At 41.3% G+C, this 27,901-nt stretch overlaps 1 protein-coding gene across 14 annotated transcripts in view; it reads left to right on the top strand.

Annotated features, from left to right (window-relative positions):
• Positions 1–27,901, top strand: part of adgrl2a (adhesion G protein-coupled receptor L2a) — a 218,437-nt gene that overhangs the window by 30,266 nt on the left and 160,270 nt on the right. For all 14 annotated transcript variants that reach the window (XM_061975454.2, XM_061975464.2, XM_061975455.2 and 11 more), the window contains exon 2: positions 10,459–10,623. In XM_061975454.2, coding sequence (XP_061831438.2) covers positions 10,560–10,623 — 64 coding nt within the window. In that variant the 5' untranslated portion in view covers positions 10,459–10,559. The remainder of the gene's footprint in view (positions 1–10,458; positions 10,624–27,901) is intronic.

Below are 27,901 nucleotides of genomic sequence, written 5' to 3'. Positions count from 1 at the left end.
TTCCACATCTAAGCTGAGATCGGACAATGCGATTAAAGTGCTTTGACAGCGCTTCCTGTGGCCAACTTGTTACCTGCGCACAGGACACTTCTCCAAGTGTAAATGGTAGGCGGGCACCAAAAAGAACGATTCACATCCGGATCCTGATCTTATTCACCCTGATTCTAAATCAATTCAGAATTTTAAAAAGTCGATTAAAAAAAGTATATTAAGTATATGTATGTATGTATGCATGCATTTACTGTATATATGTATGTATGTGTATATATGTATGTGTATGTAAGTATATATATGTATGTATATGCATATACTGTATATGTAAGTATACTTATTGTAGGCACTGCCAACACCAAGTTGTCAAGAAAAGGGGTTTATTTAACAAAGGCGGGGGAGGGGGAATAAATGTAGTCAACTCCTGGTTGGGTTACTGTTCATCATTCCTTTTATCGCACTAGTTTTTGTCCAACACTGGACAAAACAGCCCGACAGCGTCCCATGCAGAGGTAGAGTGAGCTCAGGTTCAAGCTGCTGCTTTTATGGCCCAGGCTGATCAGAAGCCAGGTGTCCTCCATTGGTCATTACACACAGATGTCATCAGGAGGACTGCAGAGGTACCACCCCTCCCTCAACCACTCTGCCTAGGGCCACATGTCTGCTGGACTCAACCTGGGCACATCTCTTACCTCCGATAGGACGCTGGTCAGCCCGGCTCCAATATGTGTGTATATATATATATATATATATATATATATATATATATATATATATATATATATATATATACTGTATATATATATGCTGTATATATATATATATATATATATATATATATATATATATATATATATATATATATATATATATATATATATATATGTCTTAATAAGGTTATCCAAAAAATAGTGCTCGATACCGTAGTAGAGCGCAATATATGTATGTGTGGGAAAAAAATCACAAGACTATTTCATCTCTACAGGCCTGTTTCATGAGGGGTTCCCTCAATCATCAGGAGATTTTAATGGGAGCATTCACATACCATGGTTTATATAGGGCACACAGTGGGTAGGTACAGGCTGGCGTAGGGGCATGGTGATTGGCTCATGTGTTACCTAGGAGGTGTTTCCGTCTGTGACGGCATGCTGATACAATTTCGCTGCGCTTGTTGAGGGATGACAGGTCTGGACGGTAAATAATAAACAGTTTCTCTTTCAAGCATAGGTTGCATCTTTTATTACCACTATTGTAAGGTGCGCTGGATGCAAGAATTTGCCATGTTATTGAATATTCAACATTATTGTCTTTGAGGTCCCAAATGTGTTTGCTGAGTTCTGTGGTATTCCGCAGGTTTTGGTTCCTGAAAGAAGCCTTGTGATTGTTCCATCTGGTTTTAAACTCTCCCTCGGTTAATCCTACATATGTGTCGGATGTGTTAATGTCCTTGCGTGTTACCTTAGATTGGTAAACAACTGATGTTTGTAAGCACCCTCCGTTGAGAGGGCAATCAGGTTTCTTGCGGCAGTTGCAGCCTTTGTTGGTTTTGGGGTCGCTCTGTCCGGGGGCCGACGGCTCATTTGCAATTGTTTTGTTGTGGTTTGAGATAATTTGTCGTATATTGTTCATACAGCTGTAGCTCAATTTAATGTTGTTCTTGTTGAATACTTTTCTTAGGGTGTTGCCTTTGGGGAAGTGTTTGTCAATCAGACTGAGGAATTTGTGGCCAATGTTAGTTGAGACGTTTTTGCTGTATGGGGGGTTGTACCAGATGATGTTTCATTTTCTGTTCTTTTTTGGTTGGTTTCCTGGTGTGGGTTCATAGGTGAGGGTGAAATTGTATCCGCTTTCATCAAGGGCTTTTTGGTACGGGGGGGTTGCTTGGTCAAATTCAGCTTTGCTAGATGACAGCATCGATAGCCTTTTATTAATTCCGGTAGGTATTCTTTTCGTGGTGGTGGGTGGGTGGTTGCTGTCATGGTGCACGTATTGGAGTGTTGTGTTGGATTTCGTGAATGGTTGGTAGCTGTTATTTCTCAGGTTGAAAGTGACGTCGAGGAAGTTGACGGTTTGCTTGTTGGCTTCAATCGTGATCCGTAGGCCGTTCTCTTTGAAAATTTGGCATATGCGCTTCTTGGTATTCTCGCTGCTCCTTGGCGAGGCGCGACACACTGCCAGTCCGTCATCACGGTAAATACCAAGGTTCAGGTTGAGGCTAGCAAGCTGGGAGAGGAGGAAACTCCCAACGAGTTCACACGTTTCTGCTCCGTTAAAGAAACATCATCATCCACGCAAAAAACTCCATACTCATCCACAACAGTACACCATGGCAAAAAAAGAACAACTCAACATTTGACGTCACTATGGGAAGTTTTGACGGAGCAGAAACGTGTGAACTCGTTGGGAGTTTCCTCCTCTCCCAGCTTGCTAGCCTCAACCTGAACCTTGGTATTTACCGTGATGACGGACTGGCAGTGTGTCGTGCCTCGCCAAGGAGCAGCGAGAATACCAAGAAGCGCATATGCCAAATTTTCAAAGAGAACGGCCTACGGATCACGATTGAAGCCAACAAGCAAACCGTCAACTTCCTCGACGTCACTTTCAACCTGAGAAATAACAGCTACCAACCATTCACGAAACCCAACACAACACTCCAATACGTGCACCATGACAGCAACCACCCACCCACCACCACGAAAAGAATACCTACCGGAATTAATAAAAGGCTATCGATGCTGTCATCTAGCAAAGCTGAATTTGACCAAGCAACCCCCCCCGTACCAAAAAGCCCTTGATGAAAGCGGATACAATTTCACCCTCACCTATGAACCCACGCCAGGAAACCAACCAAAAAAGAACAGAAAACGAAACAACATCATCTGGTACAACCCCCCATACAGCAAAAACGTCTCAACTAACATTGGCCACAAATTCCTCAGTCTGATTGACAAACACTTCCGCAAAGGCAACACCCTAAGAAAAGTATTCAACAAGAACAACATTAAATTGAGCTACAGCTGTATGAACAATATACGACAAATTATCTCAAACCACAACAAAACAATTGCAAATGAGCCGTCGGCCCCCGGACATAGCGACCCCAAAACCAACAAAGGCTGCAACTGCCACAAGAAACCTGATTGCCCTCTCAACGGAGGGTGCTTACAAACATCAGTTGTTTACCAATCTAAGGTAACACGCAAGGACATTAACACATCCGACACATATGTAGGATTAACCGAGGGAGAGTTTAAAACCAGATGGAACAATCACAAGGCTTCTTTCAGGAACCAAAACCTGCGGAATACCACAGAACTCAGCAAACACATTTGGGACCTCAAAGACAATAATGTTGAATATTCAATAACATGGCAAATTCTTGCATCCAGCACACCTTACAATAGTGGTAATAAAAGATGCAACCTATGCTTGAAAGAGAAACTGTTTATTATTTACCGTCCAGACCTGTCATCCCTCAACAAGCGCAGCGAAATTGTATCAGCATGCCGCCACAGACGGAAACACCTCCTAGGTAACACATGAGCCAATCACCACGCCCCTACGCCAGCCTGTACCTACCCACTCTGTGCCCTATATAAACCATGGTATGTGAATGCTCCCATTAAAATCTCCTGATGATTGAGGGAACCCCTCATGAAACAGGCCTGTAGAGATGAAGTAGTCTTGTGATTTTTTTCCCACACATACATATATATATATATATATATATATATATATATATATATATATATATATATATATATATATATATATATATATATATATATATATATATACAAACCCCGTTTCCATATGAGTTGGGCAATTGTGTTAGATGTAAATATAAACGGAATACAATGATTTGCAAATCATTTTCAACCCATATTCAGTTGAATATGCTACAAAGACAACATATTTAAAGTTCCAACTGATAAACATTTTTTTTTTTGCAAATAATCATTAACTTTAGAATTTGATGGCAGCAACACGTGACAAAGAAGTTGTGAAAGGTGGCAATAAATACTGATAAAGTTGAGGAATGCTCATCAAACACTTATTTGGAACATCCCACAGGTGTGCAGGCTAATTGGGAACAGGTGGGTGCCATGATTGGGTATAAAAACAGCTTCCCAAAAAATGTTCGGTCTTTCACAAGAAAGGATGGGGCGAGGTACACCCCTTTGTCCACAACTGCGTGAGCAAATAGTCAAACAGTTTAAGAACAACGTTTCTCAAAGTGCAAATGCAAGGAATTTAGGGATTTCAACATCTACGCTCCATAATATCATCAAAAGGTTCAGAGAATGTGGAGAAATCACTCCACGTAAGCGGCATGGCCGGAAACCAACATTGAATGACCGTGACCTTCCATCCCTCAGACGGCACTGTATCAAAAACCCACATCAATCTCTAAAGGATATCACCACATGGGCTCAGAAACACTTCAGAAAACCACTGTCACTAAATACAGTTGGTCGCTACATCTGTAAGTGCAAGTTAAAGCTCTACTATGCAAAGCCAAAGCCATTTATCAACAACATCCAGAAACGTCGCCGGCTTCTCTGGGCCCGAGATCATCTAAGATGGACTCATGCAAAGTGGAAAAGTGTTCTGTGGTCTGACGAGTCCACATTTCAAATTGTTTTTGGAAATATTCGACATCGTGTCATCCGGACCAAAGGGGAAGCGAACCATCCAGACTGTTATCAATGCAAAGTTGAAAAGGCAGCATGTGTGATGGTATGGGGGTGCATTAGTGGCCAAGACATGGGTAACTTACACATCTGTGAAGGCACCATTAATGCTGAAAGGTACATACAGGTTTAGGAACAACATATGCTGCCATCTAAGCGACGTCTTTTTCATGGACGCCCCTGCTTATTTCAGCAAGACAATGCCAAGCCACATTCAGCACGTGTTACAACAGCGTGGCTTTGTAAAAAAAGAGTGCGGGTACTTTCCTGGCACCGCCTGCAGTCCAGACCTGTCTCCCATCGAAAATGTGTGGCGCATTATGAAGCGTAAAATAAGACAGCGGAGACCCCGGACTGTTGAACGACTGAAGCTCTACATAAAACAAGAATTGGAAATAATTCCACTTTCAAAGCTTCAACAATTAGTTTCCTCAGTTCCCAATCGTTTATTGAGTGTTGTTAAAAGAAAAGGCCATGTAACACAGTGGTGAACATGCCCTTTCCCAACTACCTTGGCACGTGTTGCAGCCATGAAATTCTAAGTTAATTATTATTTGCAGAAAAAAAATAAAGTTTATGAGTTTGAACACTAAATATGTTGTCTTTGTATTACCTTCAATTGAATATGGGTTGAAAAGGATTTGCATATCATTGTATTCTGTTTATATTTACATCTAGCACAATTTCCCAACTCATATGGAAACAGGGTTTGTGTATATATATATATATATATATATATATATATATATATATATATATATATATATATATATATGTATATGCATATATATGTATATATGCATATCTTTATATGAATGTATGCATGTATGTATGTGTATATATGTATGTCTATTTTTAAAAAGCCATGTTTTTGGTCATCTCAATGCAAGCAGAAAAAGCTTTTTCAGCCTGTGACCTTTTTTGAAAAGTTTCATTATGATTATTATAGTAAATGATAATTTGCTGATTATTATAGTAAATAATACTTTGCAAATCTAGACTGGTGATTCACGCCCTCAGTAAATGGGATACTATTTTGTGTCTAAAAAAATGTAAACTAAAGTATAACAAATTGAAAGAGAAATGTCTTTCTCGGCGGTAATGAGCATGTTGACAGTCCTGGAGAATGTTCAGAGAAGGAGCAAAAAGTAAACAAGCTACATAAAAGAGGTCTGGTGAGAAGTAGGTGTTAATTCAGCCAAACATACAGCGTTGTCGTCTGCCATACTTCCACTAACCTCCCTTTAACGGCTGTGAAATTACAAGTCTCACGTGAGGCTTAATGCCACATTAGATGAGGTGATTATGGCGGCCTTAATTACAACTTTGTTGGCTAACGTGTGCGTGTGCATGTTTTCACGCTCACACAGTTCCACGCCGGGAAGCAAGCAATGGCAACATACATCAAATGCTCAAATGAGCCAGCAGAAGCTGAGTTTTACAGCTCTGGCCGAGTTGTGCTTGAAGGCTAACGTTCAGAGAAAAGTTGCAGACACATTCAAAAAAAAGAGGTGTTTGTTTTTGATGCTGCTAAAATAAGAAGGAGGGAAAAAGGAGTTTGTAATGTCTGTCTTGTTGCCTGAGTGATGTCACGTCCTCACCTACATGTGCTGATGTCACGTCCTCACCTACATGTGCTGATGTCACGTCCTCACCTACATGTGCTGATGTCACGTCCTCACCTACATGTGCTGATGTCACGTCCTCACCTACATGTGCTGATGTCACGTCCTCACCTACATGTGCTGATGTCACGTCCTCACCTACATGTGCTGATGTCACGTCCTCACCTACATGTGCTGATGTCACGTCCTCACCTACATGTGCTGATGTCACGTCCTCACCTACATGTGCTGATGTCACGTCCTCACCTACATGTGCTGATGTCACGTCCTCACCTACATGTGCTGATGCTTCATGAGAGGACCCACTTCAAGTCTGCACTGGAAACAGGCAGACAAAACATGCCTGGGCAGGCAGCTCGGCTTTGGCTTTCTCTCTGTAGACCCTCAACTGTATCCAGGACTACCTGCACCAACTGTATCCAGGACTACCTGCACCAACTGTATCCAGGACTACCTGCACCAACTGTATCCAGGACTACCTTCACCAACTGTATCCAGGACTACATTCACCAACTGTATCCAGGACTACCTGCACCAACTGTATCCAGGACTACCTGCACCAACTGTATCCAGGACTACCTGCACCAACTGTATCCAGGACTACCTGCACCAACTGTATCCAGGACTACCTTCACCAACTGTATCCAGGACTACCTGCACCAACTGTATCCAGGACTACCTGCACCAACTGTATCCAGGACTACCTGCACCAACTGTATCCAGGACTACCATCACCAACTATATCCAGGACTACCTGCACCAACTGTATCCAGGACTACCTTCACCAACTGTATCCAGGACTACCATCACCAACTGTATCCAAGACTACCTGCACCAACTGTATCCAGGACTACCTGCACCAACTGTATCCAGGACTACCTGCACCAACTGTATCCAGGACTACCATCACCAACTGTATCCAGGACTACCTGCACCAACTGTATCCAGGACTACCTTCACCAACTGTATCCAGGACTACCATCACCAACTGTATCCAAGACTACCTGCACCAACTGTATCCAGGACTACCTGCACCAACTGTATCCAAGACTACCTGCACCAACTGTATCCAGGACTACCATCACCAACTGTATCCAAGACTACCTGCACCAACTGTATCCAGGACTACCTGCACCAACTGTATCCAGGACTACCTTCACCAACTGTATCCAGGACTACCTTCACCAAAGTGGACCAAATCTCATTTTTTACTAGTCTCATTTTCCCCTGGCCGACTGATGAGATTCCAAGTACCATGTGGTCTTCATCAGACTCCAGTATAGACGTCCCAAAGTGGCGACCACATGTCCAAACATTGAACAGGCAACAGAGAAAAACTTGTTTTAATTCCCATTTTCCAACCCAACAATGAAATGGGATAATAGATCCTGGAGAACCATCTGTGTGCCCTTTTTTTCTTTTCAAAATCAAACCATAAAACGGAGTCAATAGATTTTCATGCTGAATTCTTTTTCCATTCCAAATAAAAGACATTTGGCGGCGACATAGACGGACCGAAAAGGCCTGCATGAGAATGAATGTTCTGTTAGTCTTTTCCTCGGCCACACGGGTGACGGACAGGAGCTGGACCCAAGAGGACTTGCAAACAGACTGCACTCACATTTAAGAAACGATCAGACTCCAAACAGACTTGGTCCAAATCTGAAGTGTAAAGATCCGCCTTAAGATTGGTCAAAAGTGATCCCATCCGTCTCACTTGAGGTTCTGAGGCTTGAAACTTTCACCAAAAATAAAGTCACTTTCTTTTAATCCATCTTCGCAAGTGAAGAATTTGGGTGTAATTTGTGTTACCCCACACATGAAATACACCCCGGAAATAAGGTTTTATCAACTTGAAGATATAGCCGGAGTCAACCCCATTCTCTCTGGGGACAACACATGCGTACTTGTATTACCAACCGTGTTGATTACCGTAATGCAAAACCACTACAATGACTCCAAACTGCTCGTGTGCTGACGAGGACCAGAAGGCGGGCCCTTATTACACCAGTTTTAAAGTACACGCATTGGCTCCCCGTGTGTACCAGAATCCATTTTAAGATTCTTTAACTGGTTTTTAGACACCTCAGTGGAATCCCTCATGCTAGTTAGTAGTATGTATATCCATCCATCCATTTTCTACCGCTTGTCCCTCATAGTATGTATATGACATATCTAGTTAAAGTGGGGGAAATCATCTATTTTTAGATGCATCACAATTGGAACATGGGCGATTGTAAAACCAATTAGTAAACGTCAATAATCAATTATTGTAAATAAAGTAATGCAAACAGTTTTAAAATGTCCTCATAAGAATTGAATCCGGAACCTTCTTATTGCGAGGCATCGTGCTGCTCCAGTTTTGCACACGTTTCCATGGAATTTATGACAACGGGAATTAATTCAACTGTTTCTTTTTACAAATGTACTTTTTTCCAAAGTTGCAAGTGATGATTGCTTATTTAGTGGAACTGCATTCATCTACTTTCATTGAAGATGCATCAACTATCACTTTTAATGGAACCTGAGTCCTAATCAATCGTTAATCATCTCTATTATCTAATGTCAATTAGTATGCCGCTAAAGTAGAGCCTTACTTTTCAGCAATTTCTGTCACATATTTTATATTTACCCTTTGATTCTGTCAGATATTTATATGTACGCTTTTATTTCATTTGATTTCATTTGATTTCATTTGAGCTGAATTGGTAGTAGAACATGTGTGGATTGTTCTTGGTAGCACTGATGGACTTTGATCGGTGTAGGGTTGTTCAGATGCCAATATATTGGTACCAGTACCAACATGTATTTCGATACTTTTCTAAATAAAGGGGACCACAAAAAAATGTCATTATTGTCTTTATTGTAACAACAAATGTTAGTGTACATGAAACATATGTTTATTATTGTCATTTAGTCCTTAAATAAAATAGTCAACTTGTCTTTTAGTAGTAAGTAAACAAACAAAGACTCCTAATTAGTCGTATGCAGTAACATATTGTGTCATTTATACACCTATTATTTTGTACACATTATGAGGGACAAACTGTAAAAATAGATTATTAATCTACTTGTTCATTTACTGTTAATATCTGCTTACTTTCTGTTTGAACATGTTCTATCTACACTTCTGTTCAAATGTAATAGTCACTTATTCTTCTCTTCTTTGATACTTGACATTAGTTTTGGATGATACCACACATTTAGGTATGGATGTGATACCAAGTAGTTACAGGATCATACATTGGTCATATTCAAAGTCCTCATGTGTCCAGGGACATATTTACTGACTTTATAAACATAATATACATTTTTTAAAAAGGTAAAAAGATTTTGTGACAATAAAAAAATATCGATGTAATCATAGTAGTATCGACTAGATACACTCCTGTACTGTACTTGGTATCATTACAGGTGTAGATCCACCCATGGCATTTGTTTACATTGTGACGGTGGTGAGCTATTGTATCCTCCTACGGTGTGTAGTGAAGCATGTTTAGCTATTCCTCCTCCTCCAGTGATAATAATACTTATAAGAAACGTACTTTATTTGTCGCCATGGAGACCAGGATTAGTGATTTAGAAGTAGCTAAAACACTGTGGATGGACATTAGCCATGTGTTAAAGCAGCACTTCCTGAGGGTGTTTCAGTGTTATAACTTCACCTTTATCTTGACTTTTTACACCAAAATGCGTCCATTCTCCCTTTTCTGTCTCCACACTGTGTCTGCTTGTAAGTACTCTGTGTGTGTGCGCTGCCCAACATGCTCCTCTGCTCCTAAAACCAGCAATGTCACCACGTGACATCATGCCCGTTAAAAAAAAAAATATGAGGGACCGGTACTTTTCAGAGTATAGTACCGTGTTTGATTCATTAGTACAGTGATACTATACTAGTACCACTATACTGTACAAACCTAGATACTGTAGGTGCCGAAAGAAGTAGGGAAGTGGATCTTTATGGAGCTTAGTCACGGTGAAGATGATCCACATCCAGCTTTCACTTCTCACCATTCATCACCTCACACTTGTGTGCTCAATGTGTGTTGTGTGTTCAATGTGTGTTGTGTGTTCAATGTGTGTTGTGTGTTCAATGTGTGTTGTGTGTATTTTACAAGCTGAGCTGATGTTTTCCCTCTTGGTCTCAGGTGAAAGAACCAGGATGAACATCTGGGAGGTTGCTGAGATTGGACTTTGTTAAGCAGAAGCCTCTTGGTGGCCACAGCAGCGCCTGCAAGAGAGCAGCAACATGTGGAAAGTCCACAGCTCCTGCTGGTTCCTCATGGCGCTGGCCCAGGTCCTCACCACAGAGGGTAAGTCCACAGCTCCTGCTGGTTCCTCATGGTGCTGGCCCAGGTCCTCACCACGGAGGGTTAGTGCAGGAGCAAGACTGGGAAGAGATACTTCAGACCGGGTGACAGTCGGGCGGGATGTTCCTCTCTTACAAACCCTGTTTCCATATGAGTTGGGAAATTGTGTTAGATGTAAATATAAACGGGATAGAATGATTTGCAAATCATTTTCAAGCCATATTCAGTTGAATATGCTACAAAGACAACATATTTGATGTTCAAACTCATAAACTTTATTTTTTTGTTGCAAATAATCATTAACTTAGAATTTCATGGCTGCAACACGTGCCAAAGTAGTTGGGAAAGGGCATGTTCACCACTGTGTTACATCACCTTTTCTTTTAACAACACTCAATAAATGATTGGGAACTGAGGAAACTAATTGTTGAAGCTTTGAAAGTGGAATTCTTTCCCAATCTTGTTTTATGTAGAGCTTCAGTCGTTCAAAAGTCCGGGGTCTACGCTGTCGTATTTTACGCTTCATAAAGCGCCACACATTTTCGATGGGAGACAGGTCTGGACTGCAGGCGGGCCAGGAAAGTACTTGCACTATTTTTCTACGAAGCCACGCTGTTGTAACACATGCTGAATGTGGCTTGGCATTGTCTTGCTGAAATAAGCAGGGGCGTCCATGAAAAAGGCAGCGCTTAGATGGCAGCATATGTTGCTCCAAAACCTGTATGTACCTTTCAGCATTAATGGTGCCTTCACAGATGTGTAAGTTACCCATGTCTTGGGCACTAATGCACCCCCATACCATCACACATGCTGGCTTTTCAACTTTGCGTCGATAACAGTCTGGATGGTTCACTTCCCCTTTGGTCCGGATGACACGATGTCGAATATTTCCAAAACCAATTTGAAATGTGGACTCGTCAGACCACAGAACACTTTTCCACTTTGCATGAGTCCATCTTAGATGATCTCGGGCCCAGAGAAGCCGGTGGCGTTTCAGGATGTTGTTGATAAATGGCTTTGGCTTTGCATAGTAGAGCTTTAACTTGCACTTACAGATGTAGCGACCAACTGTATTTAGTGACAGTGGGTTTCTGAAGTGTTCCTGAGCCCATGTGGTGATATCCTTTAGAGATTGATGTGGGTTTTTGATACAGTGCCGTCTGAGAGATGGAAGGTCACGGTCATTCAATGTTGGTTTCCGGCCATGCCGCTTACGTGGAGTGATTTCTCCACATTCTTTGAACCTTTTGATGATATTATGGAGCGTAGATGTTGAAATCCCTACATTTCTTGCAATTGCACTTTGAGAAACGTTGTTCTTAAACTGTTTGACTATTTGCTCACGCAGTTGTGGACAAAGGGGTGTACCTCGCCCCATCCTTTCTTGTGAAAGACTGAGCATTTTTTGGGAAGCTGTTTTTATACCCAATCATGGCACCCACCTGTTCCCAATTAGCCTGCACACCTGTGGGATGTTCCAAATAAGTGTTTGATGAGCATTCCTCAACTTTATCAGTATTTATTGCCACCTTTCACAACTTCTTTGTCACGTGTTGCTGCCATCAAATTCTAAAGTTAATGATTATTTGCAAAAAAAAAAGTTTATGAGTTTGAACATCAAATATGTTGTCTTTGTAGCATATTCAACTGAATATGGCTTGAAAAGGATTTGCAAATCATTGTATTCCGTTTATATTTACATCTAACATAATTTCCCAACTCATATGGAAACGGGGTTTGTAGATTCTAATTGAGGAATCCTGGCTGAGGAGGTAGCTAGCGCCACGCCTCCCAGGCACGTGTGAGTAATGCCACTCTGAGGACCGTGCATGGCTCAGGCGGGCGAGCTGTGATTAGTGGCTATGTCTCAGACAAAGTGTGAGTGGCCAGAGATGTTCTGCAGTTGTTCCCTGAGGCATCAGACATGTTTGCTTTCTGTCTCACGGCCAGCGCTCGCACATTCCACACCTCGAAAAAGACTTTTAATCACCGCCACTTTTAGCTGTGATTGAATCTCTCTGCTGTGTCTTAGTGGCCAGAATCATGCTCCACTTATTAGTCTTTCATCACTACTGGAAGTCATTGATGAGTGCTTGAAAAGTTGGCTTCTGTCTCCTGCAACATATCAGAAAATGTATTCCTGTTATTTCCTCTGCTGGATCTGGTCCAGTAGTCCCTTAAAACCTGCTCTCATGCAAGTTGATGATATCTGCAAAAAACAAGTTAGGATTATTGAAGTATTATTGGAGTAAAACAACCATATTTTTGCACTATAGAGTGCACCCGTATATAAGACACATCTACTAAATTATACAAGAAAAAAAATGTGTTCCCTATATTTAGCCACACCCCACCATAAACCGCATATATATATATATATATATATATATATATATATATATATATATATATATATATATATATATATATATATATATATATATATATGTTGTGAAATGAGTTGTTTACACACAATGTTTATTTACATCCCTTAATTGTTTCCAAACAGTGTCTGTAACAGGGCAGTAAAACGGATGATCAAACAAAATGTCAGTCATGGTCATGGACCCACTGGCTGCTCAAGCTAGCTCTCCAATCAGCTAAACAGACTCAATAACTCCACGCTGACGTTTTGGTGAATTTACTGAGGAATTTGTGAAAGTGAAACAATACAAAAAGAATATAAGTTAATAATACTAACACAGACACTCATAAACGTGTTAGCATATTAGCTATTGACGCTAGCTTGATTACATTACAATAGCAGGTAGAAATATGCATGAAAACACTCCAACAGATATCACACATGGGACACTTTAGTGAGTAAGAATAGTTTTAGTTATATTGTAAAACTTACAAGCATTGCTTGGAGTGATGAATGAAGAATCCATACGAGTAGAAACGCTATGGACGGCTAGAAGACGGAACAACACTTTTACTTCCGGTTGAAAGCTTCAGTCTAAGCAGAAGGACACTTCAGCAGCACCTGCAGTGAGCAAACTCCTCCAAAAGATGGCGCCATAATACAAACAATTACACACTTTTTCAGTGTGTTTGCTTGTTTTTTAACTATTTGCATTATTGCCATTAGCAAAAAAAAGTCCACAAATGAGCGTTTACTAGTTTAGGAAAAAAGTATCTGTATCTCAATCTGTGTGTGGGTAGTTAGGTCCCGTTACACACACAAATCAGATTACACACACACAATTTTTTTTACACACAGACAAATCAGATTACACATACACACATTTTTTTTTACACACACACAAATCAGATTACAAATACACACACTTTTTTTTTTTTTTTTTACACACAGACAAATCAGATTACACATACACACACATTTTTTTTACACACAGACAAATCAGATTACACATACACACACATTTTTTTTACACACAGACAAATCAGATTACACATACACACGCATTTTTTACACACACACACAAATCAGATTACACATACATGCACTTTTTTTATTTACACACAGACATATCAGATTACACATACACACACATTTTTTTTTACACACACACAAATCAGATTACACATACACGCACATTTTTATACACACACATTTTTTTACACACACACACACACACACAAATCAGATTACAAATACACGCACATTTTTACACACACAAATCAGATTACACATACACACACATTTATTTATTTTTACACACACACACACAAATCAGATTACACATACACGCACATTCTTTTTTAGACAAATCAGATGGCAAGTTGTTTGATTGCCTGTTGTTGGGCCTGGCCTTTGAGTCCCACCTCCTTTAGGAGCCTTAAGGTGGAGCTGGCTACAAAGCCTCTGCAGCCCACCTCCTTTGGACACACCCTTACGGTCCAGCCTCACTCCTCTGCTTCAGCCACTAAGTTTGGAATGCCTCATCGATGGCATCCTACCAAGGCATGACACGCTGGCAGGCATTGGACCAGAGGACCAAGTCTGGCCGTAGGTGGGTCACTGCGATTGGGAGCTTCTGGCTTAGGTCCACTGGCATTTTCCCAATCTCTGGCTGCGTTGAGTGTACATCCTACTTCTCCAATGAAGTAGTCCAAGCCTTGGTAGTACATCCTTCTTCTCCAATGAAGTAGTCCAAGCCTTGGTAGTACATCCTACTTCTCCAATGAAGTAGTCCACGCCTTGGTAGTACATCCTACTTCTCCAATGAAGTAGTCCAAGCCTTGGTAGTACATCCTACTTCTCCAATGAAGTAGGATGTTAACTGTCGGACAGTGTCCTGAGTACCTATGGGCAATGAATCTGTGGTTAAGCTCTTCTGCTCCAGTTCTGCGGCCAAGCACCTCAACACTTGATTGTGGCGCCATGTGGGTCCTGCCTGGGTTAGGCTGACCTTGCAGCTCACCAGGATTTGCTAGAGGTCTGCAGGGGCTGCACACGGGAGACAATCCTTTCCAAAGTAAAGATCTATGTAGGTTGGCGATGGAAGGACATCGTGCTTGGATTACAAAGCTCAGCCTGTTGTTCCATAGTTCGTCCCATCCAATTTGGTGTGGATTGAACCAGTAACCCTCAGATTGCTGGCACGGCCACTCTCCCAACTTCGCCACGCCGTCCCCCATCATGGGACAGAGTGACCTGGTAGATGGAAATTGACCACACGAGGCGGTGCAGGAGACCAAAGAGCTGCAGCTTCTCTTGGACAGCAGTTCTGTTCATTTGCTTGAGGCTGCCTCAGTTCTTTGGACTCCTTCAGGTCTGCACTGTACCAACAGCCCAGGATGTTCAACCTCATTGGTGAGTTGTCCCTAACCATGGAGATACTTCAAAGACCAAGGCAACATTTTTTGATCAATCAAAAGCAGAAGCATGTGAATATTGAACTACCCATGTTTTACGTTTTTAGACACATTGGTTGATTGGCAGCACGGTGAAACAGGGGTTAGTGCATGTGCCTCACAATACGAAGGTTCTGAGTTCAATCCTGGGCTCGGGATCTTTCTGTGTGGAGTTTGCATGTTCTCCCCGTGACTGCGTGAGTTCCCTCCGGTTACTCTGGTTTCCTCCCACCTCCAAAGACATGCACCTGGGGATAGGCCCCTCCCACCTCTAAAGACATGCACCTGGGGATAGACCCCTCCCACCTCCAAAGACATGCACCTGGGGATAGGCCCCTCCCACCTCCAAAGACATGCACCTGGGGATAGGCCCCTCCCACCTCCAAAGAAATGCACCTGGGGATAGGCCCCTCCCACCTCCAAAGACATGCACCTGGGGATAGGCCCCTCCCATCTCCAAAGACATGCACCTGGGGATAGGCCCCTCCCACCTCCAAAGAAATGCACCTGGGGATAGGCCCCTCCCACCTCCAAAGACATGCACCTGGGGATAGGCCCCTCCCACCTCCAAAGACATGCACCTGGGGATAGGCCCCTCCCACCTCCAAAGAAATGCACCTGGGGATAGGCCCCTCCCACCTCCAAAGACATGCACCTGGGGATAGGCCCCTCCCACCTCCAAAGACATGCACCTGGGGATAGGCCCCTCCCACCTCCAAAGACATGCACCTGGGGATAGGCCCCTCCCACCTCCAAAGACATGCACCTGGGGATAGGCCCCTCCCACCTCCAAAGACATGCACCTGGGGATAGGCCCCTCCCACCTCCAAAGACATGCACCTGGGGATAGGCCCCTCCCACCTCCAAAGACATGCACCTGGGGATAGGTTGATTGGCAACACTAAATGGTCCCTAGTGTGTGAATGTTGTCTATCTATGCTGGCCCTGTGATGAGGTGGCGACTTGTCCAGGGTGTACACAGCCTTCCGCCCGTGTGCAGCTGGGATAGGCTCCAGCAGCTCCCCGCGACCCCGCAGAGACAAGCGGTAGGAAATGGATGGATGGATACATTTGTTGATTATTGATGAAGCAAACTTGTTGTCAGCAACCACCAGAGGCCACCACCTGTTGCTGTTGGAGTGTAAAATGTGTGAGTGGAGAAGGAGCCCACAACACAACACGTGTCCAGGAACTATGAACCATCAAAATGATATTTTTCACATCGTCCGATCTCCAGTAATATCATCATTCTCTAATGTATTGTTTTTAGAGTGCAGTTTTAAAATGTTTGTACTAAAAACTCAACTAATTGAGTTTTTGAACTCTTTTTGCGTTGGAAAAGAAGCGCGGCTTGTTGAATGTAAACATAAACCCTAAATAGAAACAAGCAGAGGCTATTAAACACACTTATTTCTTATTATTAATAACATTTGTCATCCATGTTGCTTCCACTTCCCATCTCGGCTGCACAACACTTCATTACAAACAATATCCCCCAGTCGGCACGCTTCATTAAACCGCGTCTCGCCCTAATATCTTTTTAATGCTTTTGTATCATTGAATTAAATGGCTTAGTGGAGTCTTCTCAAGTTTGTGTTCGCCAGGACCGAGTCCACATGTCCCACTTTCTTCCTGCGGCTGTAGGAGCGTCTTCTTCTCCTTCATAGTGTGTGTGTGTGTGTGTGTGTGTGTGTGTGTGTGTGTGTGTGTGTGTGTGTGTGTGTGTGTGTGTGTGTGTGTGTGTGCGTGTGTGTGTGTGTGTGTGTGCGTGCGTGTGTGTGTGTGCGCGCGTGTGTGTGTGTCTTTCATCTGTATTTGCACAGCTGCTTCACTGTCGTCCTCAGCCTTTCATGACATATTCCACCCACGTCTGATCCGGACCAGGACCAGGACCAGGACCAGGACCAGGACCAGGACCATGGGCTGCTGTGTGTCAGTGAGCAGCAGTTGTTATTGTGTTGGACTTCCTGGTCCTCCAAGGAGATGATTCCACTGTGTTGCTACTTGGAATAGTTTTATTTCCATTCACACGCCTTGAGTCAGGATCCAAGAGGACTGTGATCAGAACTTTCATGGTCGCCTTTTGACCAACTGGTCATGCGGTCTTTGGGTTCTTGTCTGCTGGGTTGGTAGAGCGACTGTGCCAGCCACTTGAGGGTTCCAGGTTCCATCCCTAGTCACAGTCCTTGGGCAAGACACTTGACCACCTGCTTTGAATGTCACTTAGATAACGGCTTTCACTATGTAAAGCATTTTGAGTCTCTAGAGAAAAAGCGCTATATAAATACTCCCCTTCACATCTCACTGACTAAATGAGATGACATTGTGATGGTGTGGACTTTGGCAAGTCAGTACAGAACACACCTGAGGCCAGGTGAGACAGCAGCTGCCTGGATGTCCTACTAGGAAGACTCTGGGCCAGTAGAAGTTATTAAAGTGTGCGCCCAGGCCACGCCCCCTTTTGAATATGCAAATCGTATTGAAAGTAGCCATGTGCTTAAGTGATGGAAATCTTGTTGGCCAATCACAAGTCAGTGGGAGGAGCTTGTTTCTAGTGTCTAGCCCCAGCAGATTGAAATTGGTGTGTGATACAAGCAGTCCTGCAGAGGGTTTACTTGTGTGTGATATCATGTGCAATACAAGCTGTCCTGCAGCGTGTTTACTTGTGTGCGATATCATGTGCGATACAAGCAGTCCTGCAGCGTGTTTACTTGTGTGCAATATCACGTGCGATACAAGCAGCCCTGTAGCGTGTTTACTTGTGTGCGATATCTTGTGCGATACAAGCAGTCCTGCAGCGTGTTTACTTGTGTGTCATATCATGTGCGATACAAGCAGTCCTGCAGAGTGTTTACTTGTGTGTGATATCATGTGCGATACAATCTGTCCTGCAACGTGTTTACTTGTGTGCGATATCATGTGCAATATAAGCAGTCCTGCAGAGTGTTTACTTGTGTGCGATATCATGTGCGATACAAACAGTCCTGCAGCGTGTTTACTTGTGTGTGGTATCATGTGCGATACAAGCAGTCATGCAGAGTGTTTACTTGTGCGTGATATCATGTGCGATGCAAGCAGTCCTGCAGAGCGTTTACTTGTGTGATATCATGTGCGATACAAGCAGTCCTGCAGCGTGTTTACTTGTGTGTGATATCATGTGCAATACAAGCTGTCCTGCAGCGTGTTTACTTGTGTGCGATATCATGTGCGATACAAGCAGTCCTGCAGCGTGTTTACTTGTGTGCAATATCACGTGCGATACAAGCAGCCCTGTAGCGTGTTTACTTGTGTACGATATCATGTGCGATACAAGCAGTCCTGCAGCGTGTTTACTTTTGTGTGATATCATGTGCGATACAAGCAGTCCTGCAGCGTGTTTACTTTTGTGTGATATCATGTGCGATACAAGCAGTCCTGCAGAGTGTTTACTTGTGTGTGATATCATGTGCGATACAATCTGTCCTGCAGAGTGTTTACTTGTGTGCAAAATCATGTGCAATATAAACAGTCCTGCAGAGTGTTTTCTTGTGTGCGATATCATGTGCGGTACAAACAGTCCTGCAGCGTGTTTACTTGTGTGTGGTATCATGTGCGATACAAGCAGTCATGCAAAGTGTTTACTTGTGCATGATATCATGTGCAATGCAATCAGTCCTGCAGAGCGTTTACTTGTGTGATATCATGTGTGATACAAGCAGTCCTGCAGCATGTTTAGTTGTGTGTGATATCATGTGCGATACAAGCAGTCCTGCAGAGTGTTTACTTGTGTGTGATATCATGTGCCATACAAGCAGTCCTGTAGAGTGTTTACTTGTATGGAATATGATGTGCGATATCAGTAGGCTTGCCGCGTGTTTACTTGTCTGTGATATAATGTGCGATACAAACAGTCCTGCAGAGTGTTTACTTGTGTGTGATATCATGTGCGATACAAGCAGTCATGCAGAGTGTTTACTTGTGTGGGATATCATGTGCAATACAAGCAGTCATGCAGAGTGTTTACTTGTGTGGGATATCATGTGCGATACAAGCAGAGTGTTTAGACTTAGACATCCTTTTATTGTCATTCAAAATTGAACTTTACAGTACAGATAAGAATGTTGCATTAGCTCATGTTAGTGCAGGATAAAAGAGCAATAAGGTGCAGATATAAATAAATAGATTACTGTACAGATAATTATATTGCACTTTTGCATATGCGTTTACTTGTACAAAGCTGACAGACATCTAAATGTCCTCCAATAAACACACAATTTGTTATACTTTACTAAAGTCATTTATAAAAGATAAACATGCTAGGCTACTAGGAGCTAGCAGCTACACAACAGCTAAGCACACACTAGCACACATGCTAGACATAGGTAATAATCATTGAACAATACAAGGTGACATTTGTCAATATAAAGAAGTATCAAATAGTTATAGTTACATATTACTTACACATACAAAGATATTAGAAAGTATCCAGTAACAAACGTGTCCGCACCATTGGATTTATTTTGTCATTGAACTAACTTGATGAATTATTTTAAACAGTAGGTGTAACAACAACAAAAAAATACTACTACACTTCAACTTAAAGACAGTATAAGTCCATTACATGTTCATGTTTTTTGCTCACGTTTTGCATCATGGGTAATTAAGCAAATTGGACAGTAACGTCATTACGTGTTCAATGAAGAACTACATTCCTCCATAAAATAGATAAACAGCTCTGATATATTTCTATATTACTTAAAAGAACATTGGTTTTGTTCAACTAATTTTACCCAAACATTTAACAAAGTCAAATACAAATTAGACAACAAGAGAAGTATCAACACTTCTCTTTTCTAAAGTCAATGTGTAGAGCCGATATAGATCATCTACATCTACTATATGATGTGGCTGAGTGGCTGCACAGGACAGATTAAAAAATAAATAAATAAACTTTTCTTTCAATCAATATTTGATTTTTTGTGATTAATTTGAATTTTTGTTTCTTTTTGACCCCACTAGTAAGCACCTTTTCCTTATCTTGTTTCAAGCTAGCTGAGCAATTAGCACTTGCTCTTGGTGTGTAACATGTTCAGCCTCATTCTCCAGTGATAATGATACTTGTAGAATGTAAACATGTCGTCCATGCAGGTGGTGATTATTAACAGATACAATGAGAATATGGTGTAAAATGTGTGTATCAACTCATTACGTACAAAGTGAAATATGTCACGCTTTTTTGTTTTGGTATCATTTTGATGATTGTAGTTTCTGACATTTTAAAATGGAGCTTTTCATCAGCCATAATGATCAAAATAAGTCTGAGTGGCATGTTGTACTCCTTGTATAAAGCAACCATGGCACCATATTTCATTTGTTTTGGTTTCACCTGCATCCCTAAACATGTTTGCTCTCACTACTATAATAATACAAAGGAGGTCTAAGTCTACTATAGTGTTGAAGTTGGATGAAGCTGCTTATGAATGATAAATAATATTTGGAGCAAACACTACTATAGTGCTGAAGTTGAATGAAGCTGCTTATTGTCAGTACGTGGATCTTGGGGTTTGTTTTTCCGGAAGGCAACGGAAAATTGGCGCGGGCAAGACGTGAGTGTGAGTACATGTTTAATATTTAAACTCAAAAAGCTCAAAAAGGTATAAACAAAAGGCGCTCACAGCGGAGGTAAAACAACTTGGCTATGAAAACAAAAGGCGCGCACAAAGGCGGAAAACTATGAACAAGAAACAAAAACTGACTTGGCATGGAACTGTGAACATGACATGAAGAAGAGTGATCATAAAGTGTGCAGAGCATAAATGTGATGTCGCCAGGCTGACCAACAGAAAATGAAAAGCTTAAATAACACAGACATGATTAACAACAGGTGCGTGACTCAAAACGTGAAACAGGTGCGTGACATGACAGGTGAAAACTAATGGGTTGCTATGGAAACAAAACAAGGGAGTGAACAACCAGGAACTAAGAAAGTGTTCAAAAAACAAACAGCACATGGCCAAACAAAAACATGATCAACACATACATGACACTTATGAATGATAAATAATATTTGGAGCAAACACTACTATAGTGTTGAAGTTAAATGAAGCTGCTTATGAATGATAAATACTATTTGGAGCAAACACTACTATAGTGTTGAAGTTGAATGAAGCTGCTTATGAATGATAAATACTATTTGGAGCAAAGTGTTTGCCAGAATAAAGAAGGTGCTTAGTAATAAATGTGATCATTTCCCCGAGTAAGCAACCGTCTTGTCTTTTATCAATCTGAGGTTCGTTTCTTTTGTCCTGCCGTCGTCCTCTGTGAGCGTCGCCATGGCAACCGGACACATGGAGTGTGACTTACGGAGAAACAAGTGTTTTGGGCAACACAGCGATGACTTCCTCCCGCAGCACATGATTAAAGCGTTATTTAGTGAGTAACAATTCCCACTCAGCTCTCCTCAGAGGCTGCTCCCGACATTGTGGAGCGAGGGATCTTTGCAACATGCAACAGACGCCCGGCTGAGAATCAATCAGGACTAAATGTGCTGCCATCCTCCTTTCTTCTGGGAACTATCAGAAACATGTCGTACAGAGCAGACAATACCAACGTGGGGTTAATTCCATTACTCTCAGGTGTTGGCTGCGTATGTCTGCAATGGAATAGAAACAGTCAAGCTAGGGCTGGACAATTATGGGCAAATAATAGCGTATTTTCCAGTACATAAGTCGCACGCACTAAATTAAAATACTATTTTCCATATATAAGCCGCACCTGACTAAAAGTTGCAGATATATAAGTTGTGAAATGAGTTATTTACACAAAGTGTTTATTTACATACCTTAATTGTTTCTAAACAGTGTCTGTAACACGGCAGTAAAACGGCTGATCAAACAAAACAGAAGCGCAAGCTAGCTCTCCAATCAGATAAACCGACTCAATAACTCCACGGTGACGTTTTGGCGAATTTACTATAGAATTTGTGAAAGTGAAACCATACAAAAAGAACTCTGTTGTAAGTTATTATTCATAACGGACAGCAAACTCGTCCGAGAGGTGGCGCCACACCGCCGACGATAACGGACCATTTCAGTGTTTTTGCATGTGTCTAATGAAAACTATTTGCATCTTAACTGTCGGCAAAAAACAATTCATGACCTAACTGCACCGTTTTGTAAGCCGCAGGGTTCAATGCATGGGAAGAAGTAGCGGCTTATAGTTTGGGATTTAGGGTAATCACGATTATGTTTGGTTGATTTTGAAATCACGATTGATAACGCGATCATTTTAAAACATGAGTATTTATTCTACCACCAACATTTTTAATATAATTTAAAAGAACAAATAATATAAATTAGTATAACAAAGACAAGAAAAACAATAATATTAGTAACAACAATATATTACAATAAACATTTTTTAAATACAATTCATTTTTCTTAGATTTTTTCAAATTCCATTTTTTTTACTTTGTTCTACCGTAGACTGTGTGCCTTTTTTGTCATGAATTACATTTTTAATACAATTCAAACATACTTGCAATACATCTTTAGACAATGTTGACCAGTATTATAAGTCAAAGCATAGTAATTGTGTAAACGTATCAACAGGTGTACATTATGATCGTGTCAGGTACATTTTTTAAACCTTTATTTTGTTAGCGCAGTCGGGCCGGATGTTGTGCACAGCGCCATTATTGTGAAGGGGGTGGAGTGTGTTGTGCTGTTCTTCTCAGCTTGACGAGTAAGGAGACGACTTACTCTCAAGTTAACACGCGACTGCTGTTTGTACATTGATGTTACATCCATGATGTCGTTCACAACAACACATGTGTTGTGTGTGTATGATTGTTTGTACATTGATGTTACATCCATGATGTCCTTCACAACAACACAACAATGATATGTGTTGTGTGTATGATTGTTTGTACATTGATGTTACATCCATGATGTCGTTCACAACAACACATGTGTTGTGTGTGTATGATTGTTTGTATATTGATGTTACATCCATGATGTCGTTCACAACAACACAACAGATGACATGTGTTGTGTGTGTATGATTGTTTGTACATTGATGTCGTTCACAACAACACAACAATGATATGTGTTGTGTGTGTATGATTGTTTGTACATTGATGTTACATCCATGATGTCGTTCACAACAACACAACAATGATATGTGTTGTGTGTGTATGATTGTTTGTACATTGATGTTACATCCATGATGTCGTTCACAACAACACATGTGTTGTGTGTGTATGATTGTTTGTACATTGATGTTACATCCATGATGTCGTTCACAACAACACAACAGATGACATGTGTTGTGTGTGTATGATTGTTTGTACATTGATGTTACATCCATGATGTCGTTCACAACAACACATGTGTTGTGTGTGTATGATTGTTTGTACATTGATGTTACATCCATGATGTCGTTCACAACAACACACTTTGAGTGACGGACTGAAAGGTCATAGTTGACGACAAGTGAAATGAATGTTTGTGTGTCAAAGGTGACGCTGGATCGTACAGTTTGTCAGAGTCAAGAGACCCAACAAACTGAAGCACCTCACCGTCGGCGGCTGCTCCATATTTTCATGGATAAATGTCCGTCTTTGGGTCATTTTTGGCTGCTTCGCTGGGTTAGCTACCCAGTAGGGCGTCTTTTTATTGGTTAGCTGTCTTCTTGTTGGGTGGTCTCAGGCAGGGTTGGAACACCAACCATCTTGTAACTCAAATGTGTGCTCACAAAGTGAAGAGGCAGCTCGTTCCTCCAAATGCTGCTGAGTTGATGTACTGGGAATGGGAATGGTCAAAGGTAGAAGAGAAAGGCGCCTTTAGGGATCGTTCATCTCCGAGTGCAGTGGACAATCAAGCTGTTCTGAAATGTCATTATTGGAAGTCAAAGCTGAGGGCTCAATGCCAGCCAGAACCTGTAAGAACTACAACACCCACGTCCATGACATCACCTATTGGCTGTGGTTAGCGTCATCGCTGTAGCTTCCCGTAAAAGACCTTTTACACCTACTTTTATTTACAATGTTTGGTTTTCACGGAGGGCTTCACGGTGGCAGAGGGGTTAGTGCATCTGCCTCACAATACGAAGGTCCTGAGTAGTCTTGGGTTCAATCCCGGGCTCGGGATCTTTCTGTGTGGAGTTTGCATGTTCTCCCCGTGACTATCTAGTCGATACTACTATGATTACATCAATAATTTTTCTATCATCACAAAATCTTTTTTCCTTTTTTACAAATTCATATTATCTTTATAAAGTCAGTAAATATGTCCCTGGACACATGAGGACTTTGAATATGACCAATGTATGATCCTGTAACTACTTGGTATCACATCCATACCTAAATGTGTGGTATCATCCAAAACTAATGTCAAGTAGCAAAGAAGAGAAGAATAAGTGATTATTACATTTTAACAGAAGTGTAGATAGAACATGTTAAAAGAGAAAATAAGCAGATATTAACAGTAAATGCACAAGTAGATTAATAATAATTTTTTACAGTTTGTCCCTCATAATGTGTACAAAATAATAGGTGTATAAATGACACAATATGTTACTGTCAAGACTTGATCTTGGGTGTTAGCTTTTCCGGGATGCAACGGAAAGTTGGCTCGGGCGAGACGGGAATGTAAGTACATTTTTTTATTTAAAGACTATAAATACAAAGAAAAGGATCAAACAAAGCGCGCAAAGTGGCGGAGAATAAACTATGAAACCAAAAGACTATAGCAAAAAAGTACAAATGAAAAGCACGCACAGTGGCAGAGAACAAACTATGAAAAACAAAAAGACTATAAACATGGAACAAAAACTTACTTTGACAAGGGACATGAAGTAGGATCTTAGAGGATGAAGAGAGTACATAAGCATAAATGTGGAGAGGTCGTCAGGACGAACAACAGAAAATGAAAAGCTTAAATAACACAGACATGATTAACGAAAACAGGTGTGTGACTCAAAACGTGAAACAGGTGCGTGACGTGACAGGTGAAAACTAATGGTTGCTATGGTGACAAACAAGAGTGCACAATGAGTCCAAATGTGGAACAGGTGAAACTAATGGGTAATCATGCAAACAAGACAAGGGAGTGAAAAGCCAGAAACTAAACAAAACATGACTTAAAACAAAACATGATTACACAGACATGACAGTTACTGCATACGTCAGCAGACTAATTAGGAGTCTTTGTTTGTTTACTTACTACTAAAAGACAAGTTGTCTAGTATGTTCAACATTTTATTTAAGGACTAAATGACAATAATAAACATATGTTTCATGTACACTAACATTTGTTGTTACAATTAAGACAATAACAACATTTTATTTTAAAAAGCATCAAACAGTTTTCAAATACATTTGGGTATAGGGACAACCCTAATATGTAGTGTTATATATTTGGGAGTGTTGTAACCTTTGTACGTAAGATGGAAGTTAGAAGAAACAAAGTGACAGATGTATGTAAGATGGAAGTTAGAAGAAACAAAGTGACAGATGTACGTAAGATGGAAGTTAGAAGAAACAAAGTGACAGATGTATGTAAGATGGAAGTTAGAAGAAACAAAGTGACAGATGTATGTAAGATGGAAGTTAGAAGAAACAAAGTGACAGATGTATGTAAGATGGAAGTTAGAAGAAACAAAGTGACAGATGTATGTAAGATGTAATAAAACACAGAGAGTGAGGCTGACATGGTTCCTACATTGGTGTGGACTTTACCTTCTCTTGTACTCCCCGTCCTTGTGGCTCATGTTCTTTCCTCCTGGGTGGGATGTGATTAGTTCTATTGTGGCGTCACGCTGGTTCTACTTAGTTCTTGCTGGGGGTTCCTAAGAAGTGTATCTACAACAATCTGTAAGACATGTTCTTATAAGCCAATCAGTCTCTATTATGAATCCCAAATGCAAACAAGGCATTGGTCTAAATCCAATTTAGTCAGCCAGCTTTGATACGGACCTGGAAGATGTGGATTGTTTGCTCTGCTTGTGCCTGATTATGCTGCCTCTACAGTACTTTAGCTTGATGTAGTCCAAAACATCTACTTTTAGCAGAGAAGTGCGGGGGACATAAAAGACATCAGCAGGAAAGTCTGATCAAATGCTCTCTGAAAGGGCAGATGAGGAGAAGGTTTTTGATTATGCACTAGATGTTATTTCAAAGTGAAAGCAGCATGGAGGCTTCAAATGACCCAGCTCCACTGGTCAAAGGCCAGATGTAGCCCACTTTCCTCTTGTTCTACTGTATTAGCCCGGACCTTTTCAGCTCACATGGAACTGCAGTATTCTCTAGTCATTATCTTGGCACTCTACCTGCTCCATGATGACCACTCCCAAGATCCAAGGTCCAGGGTCCCACGTCCCATTGGCATTTTTCTGTCAAATCCCATCTTTTTTATGTAGACCTTATCTGAGCCGCATGCACACGTCTGCAGTGTTTACAGAAGCCAACATGGCTCCAGTTCCAATCCCATCCCCTTTATTTATATCGCACGATTAACAACACAACTGTCTCCAGAGTGCTGCACATACAAATAAAGAATACAAGTCATCAAATTACATGAAACAAGTAAACCATAAACACACAAATAATAACAATAGAATAACAATAAATAATAAACAATTCAAACAAATCAATATAATAGAATAAAACAACAAGACTCACGCTGATTTGAGGGGGGCAGAACATTCCAAAAGTTTAGGGCCAACAACAGAGAAGGCCCCTAGTCTTAAGCCTCGTTTTAGGCCCCACAAGTTGGAACTGGCCCTCGGACCTCAACGCGTGAGCTGGAGCAGACATTTGGACGAGGTCCGGGATGTACTCTGGGGCCAGTCCATTCAAAGCTTTGAAAACAAACAGTGACATTTTAAAATCAGTTCTAAAACCAACAGGAAGTCAATGCAGAGAGGCGAGAATCGGGGTGATGTGCTCTCTTTTTTTGGTTCCCGTTAAAAATGGTGCCACAGAGTTCTGGACTAACTGTAAGTGTGACATTTGGACTTATTCCAGTGTCAAGTGGATTCCAGTAGTCCAGACCTGATGACATAAAAGCCTGCATAACCTGTTCAAATTGTTTAAAAGATAAAAAATATCTCATCTTTGATAAAAGCCGAAGGTGATACAACTTGATTTAACAACGGCGTTGATTAGTTTGTCAAATTTCAAAGCGTGGTCTACAATGACTCTGAGGCTGGTGTCTGTGGGACGTACAGAGTTCCTAAGGAAGTCCAAGTCCAGCAGAGGATCTCTGTTGCCCAGCAGCACAACTTCACTTTTTTCCTTGTTTAGCTTTAAAAAGTTCTGCGCCAACCAGGACTTGAGTTCTCCTCGGTCTCAGTCTTGGTGCATTTGTGGCAAAGTCAGAGATTCTGTGCAATCAAAGTCAACATTTTCTGAACCGAATAAATGCCCGTAAAAGATTAAGAAGGGAGAGGGCAAACCTTTTGGCTCTCGCAGTTTGTGGAG

This window comes from Nerophis lumbriciformis, linkage group LG14 (assembly GCF_033978685.3).
Source record: "Nerophis lumbriciformis linkage group LG14, RoL_Nlum_v2.1, whole genome shotgun sequence".
NCBI lineage: Eukaryota > Metazoa > Chordata > Actinopteri > Syngnathiformes > Syngnathidae > Nerophis > Nerophis lumbriciformis.
The sequence above is the reverse complement of the archived record's forward strand: the minus strand, read 5'-3'. Positions and strand labels throughout refer to the sequence as shown.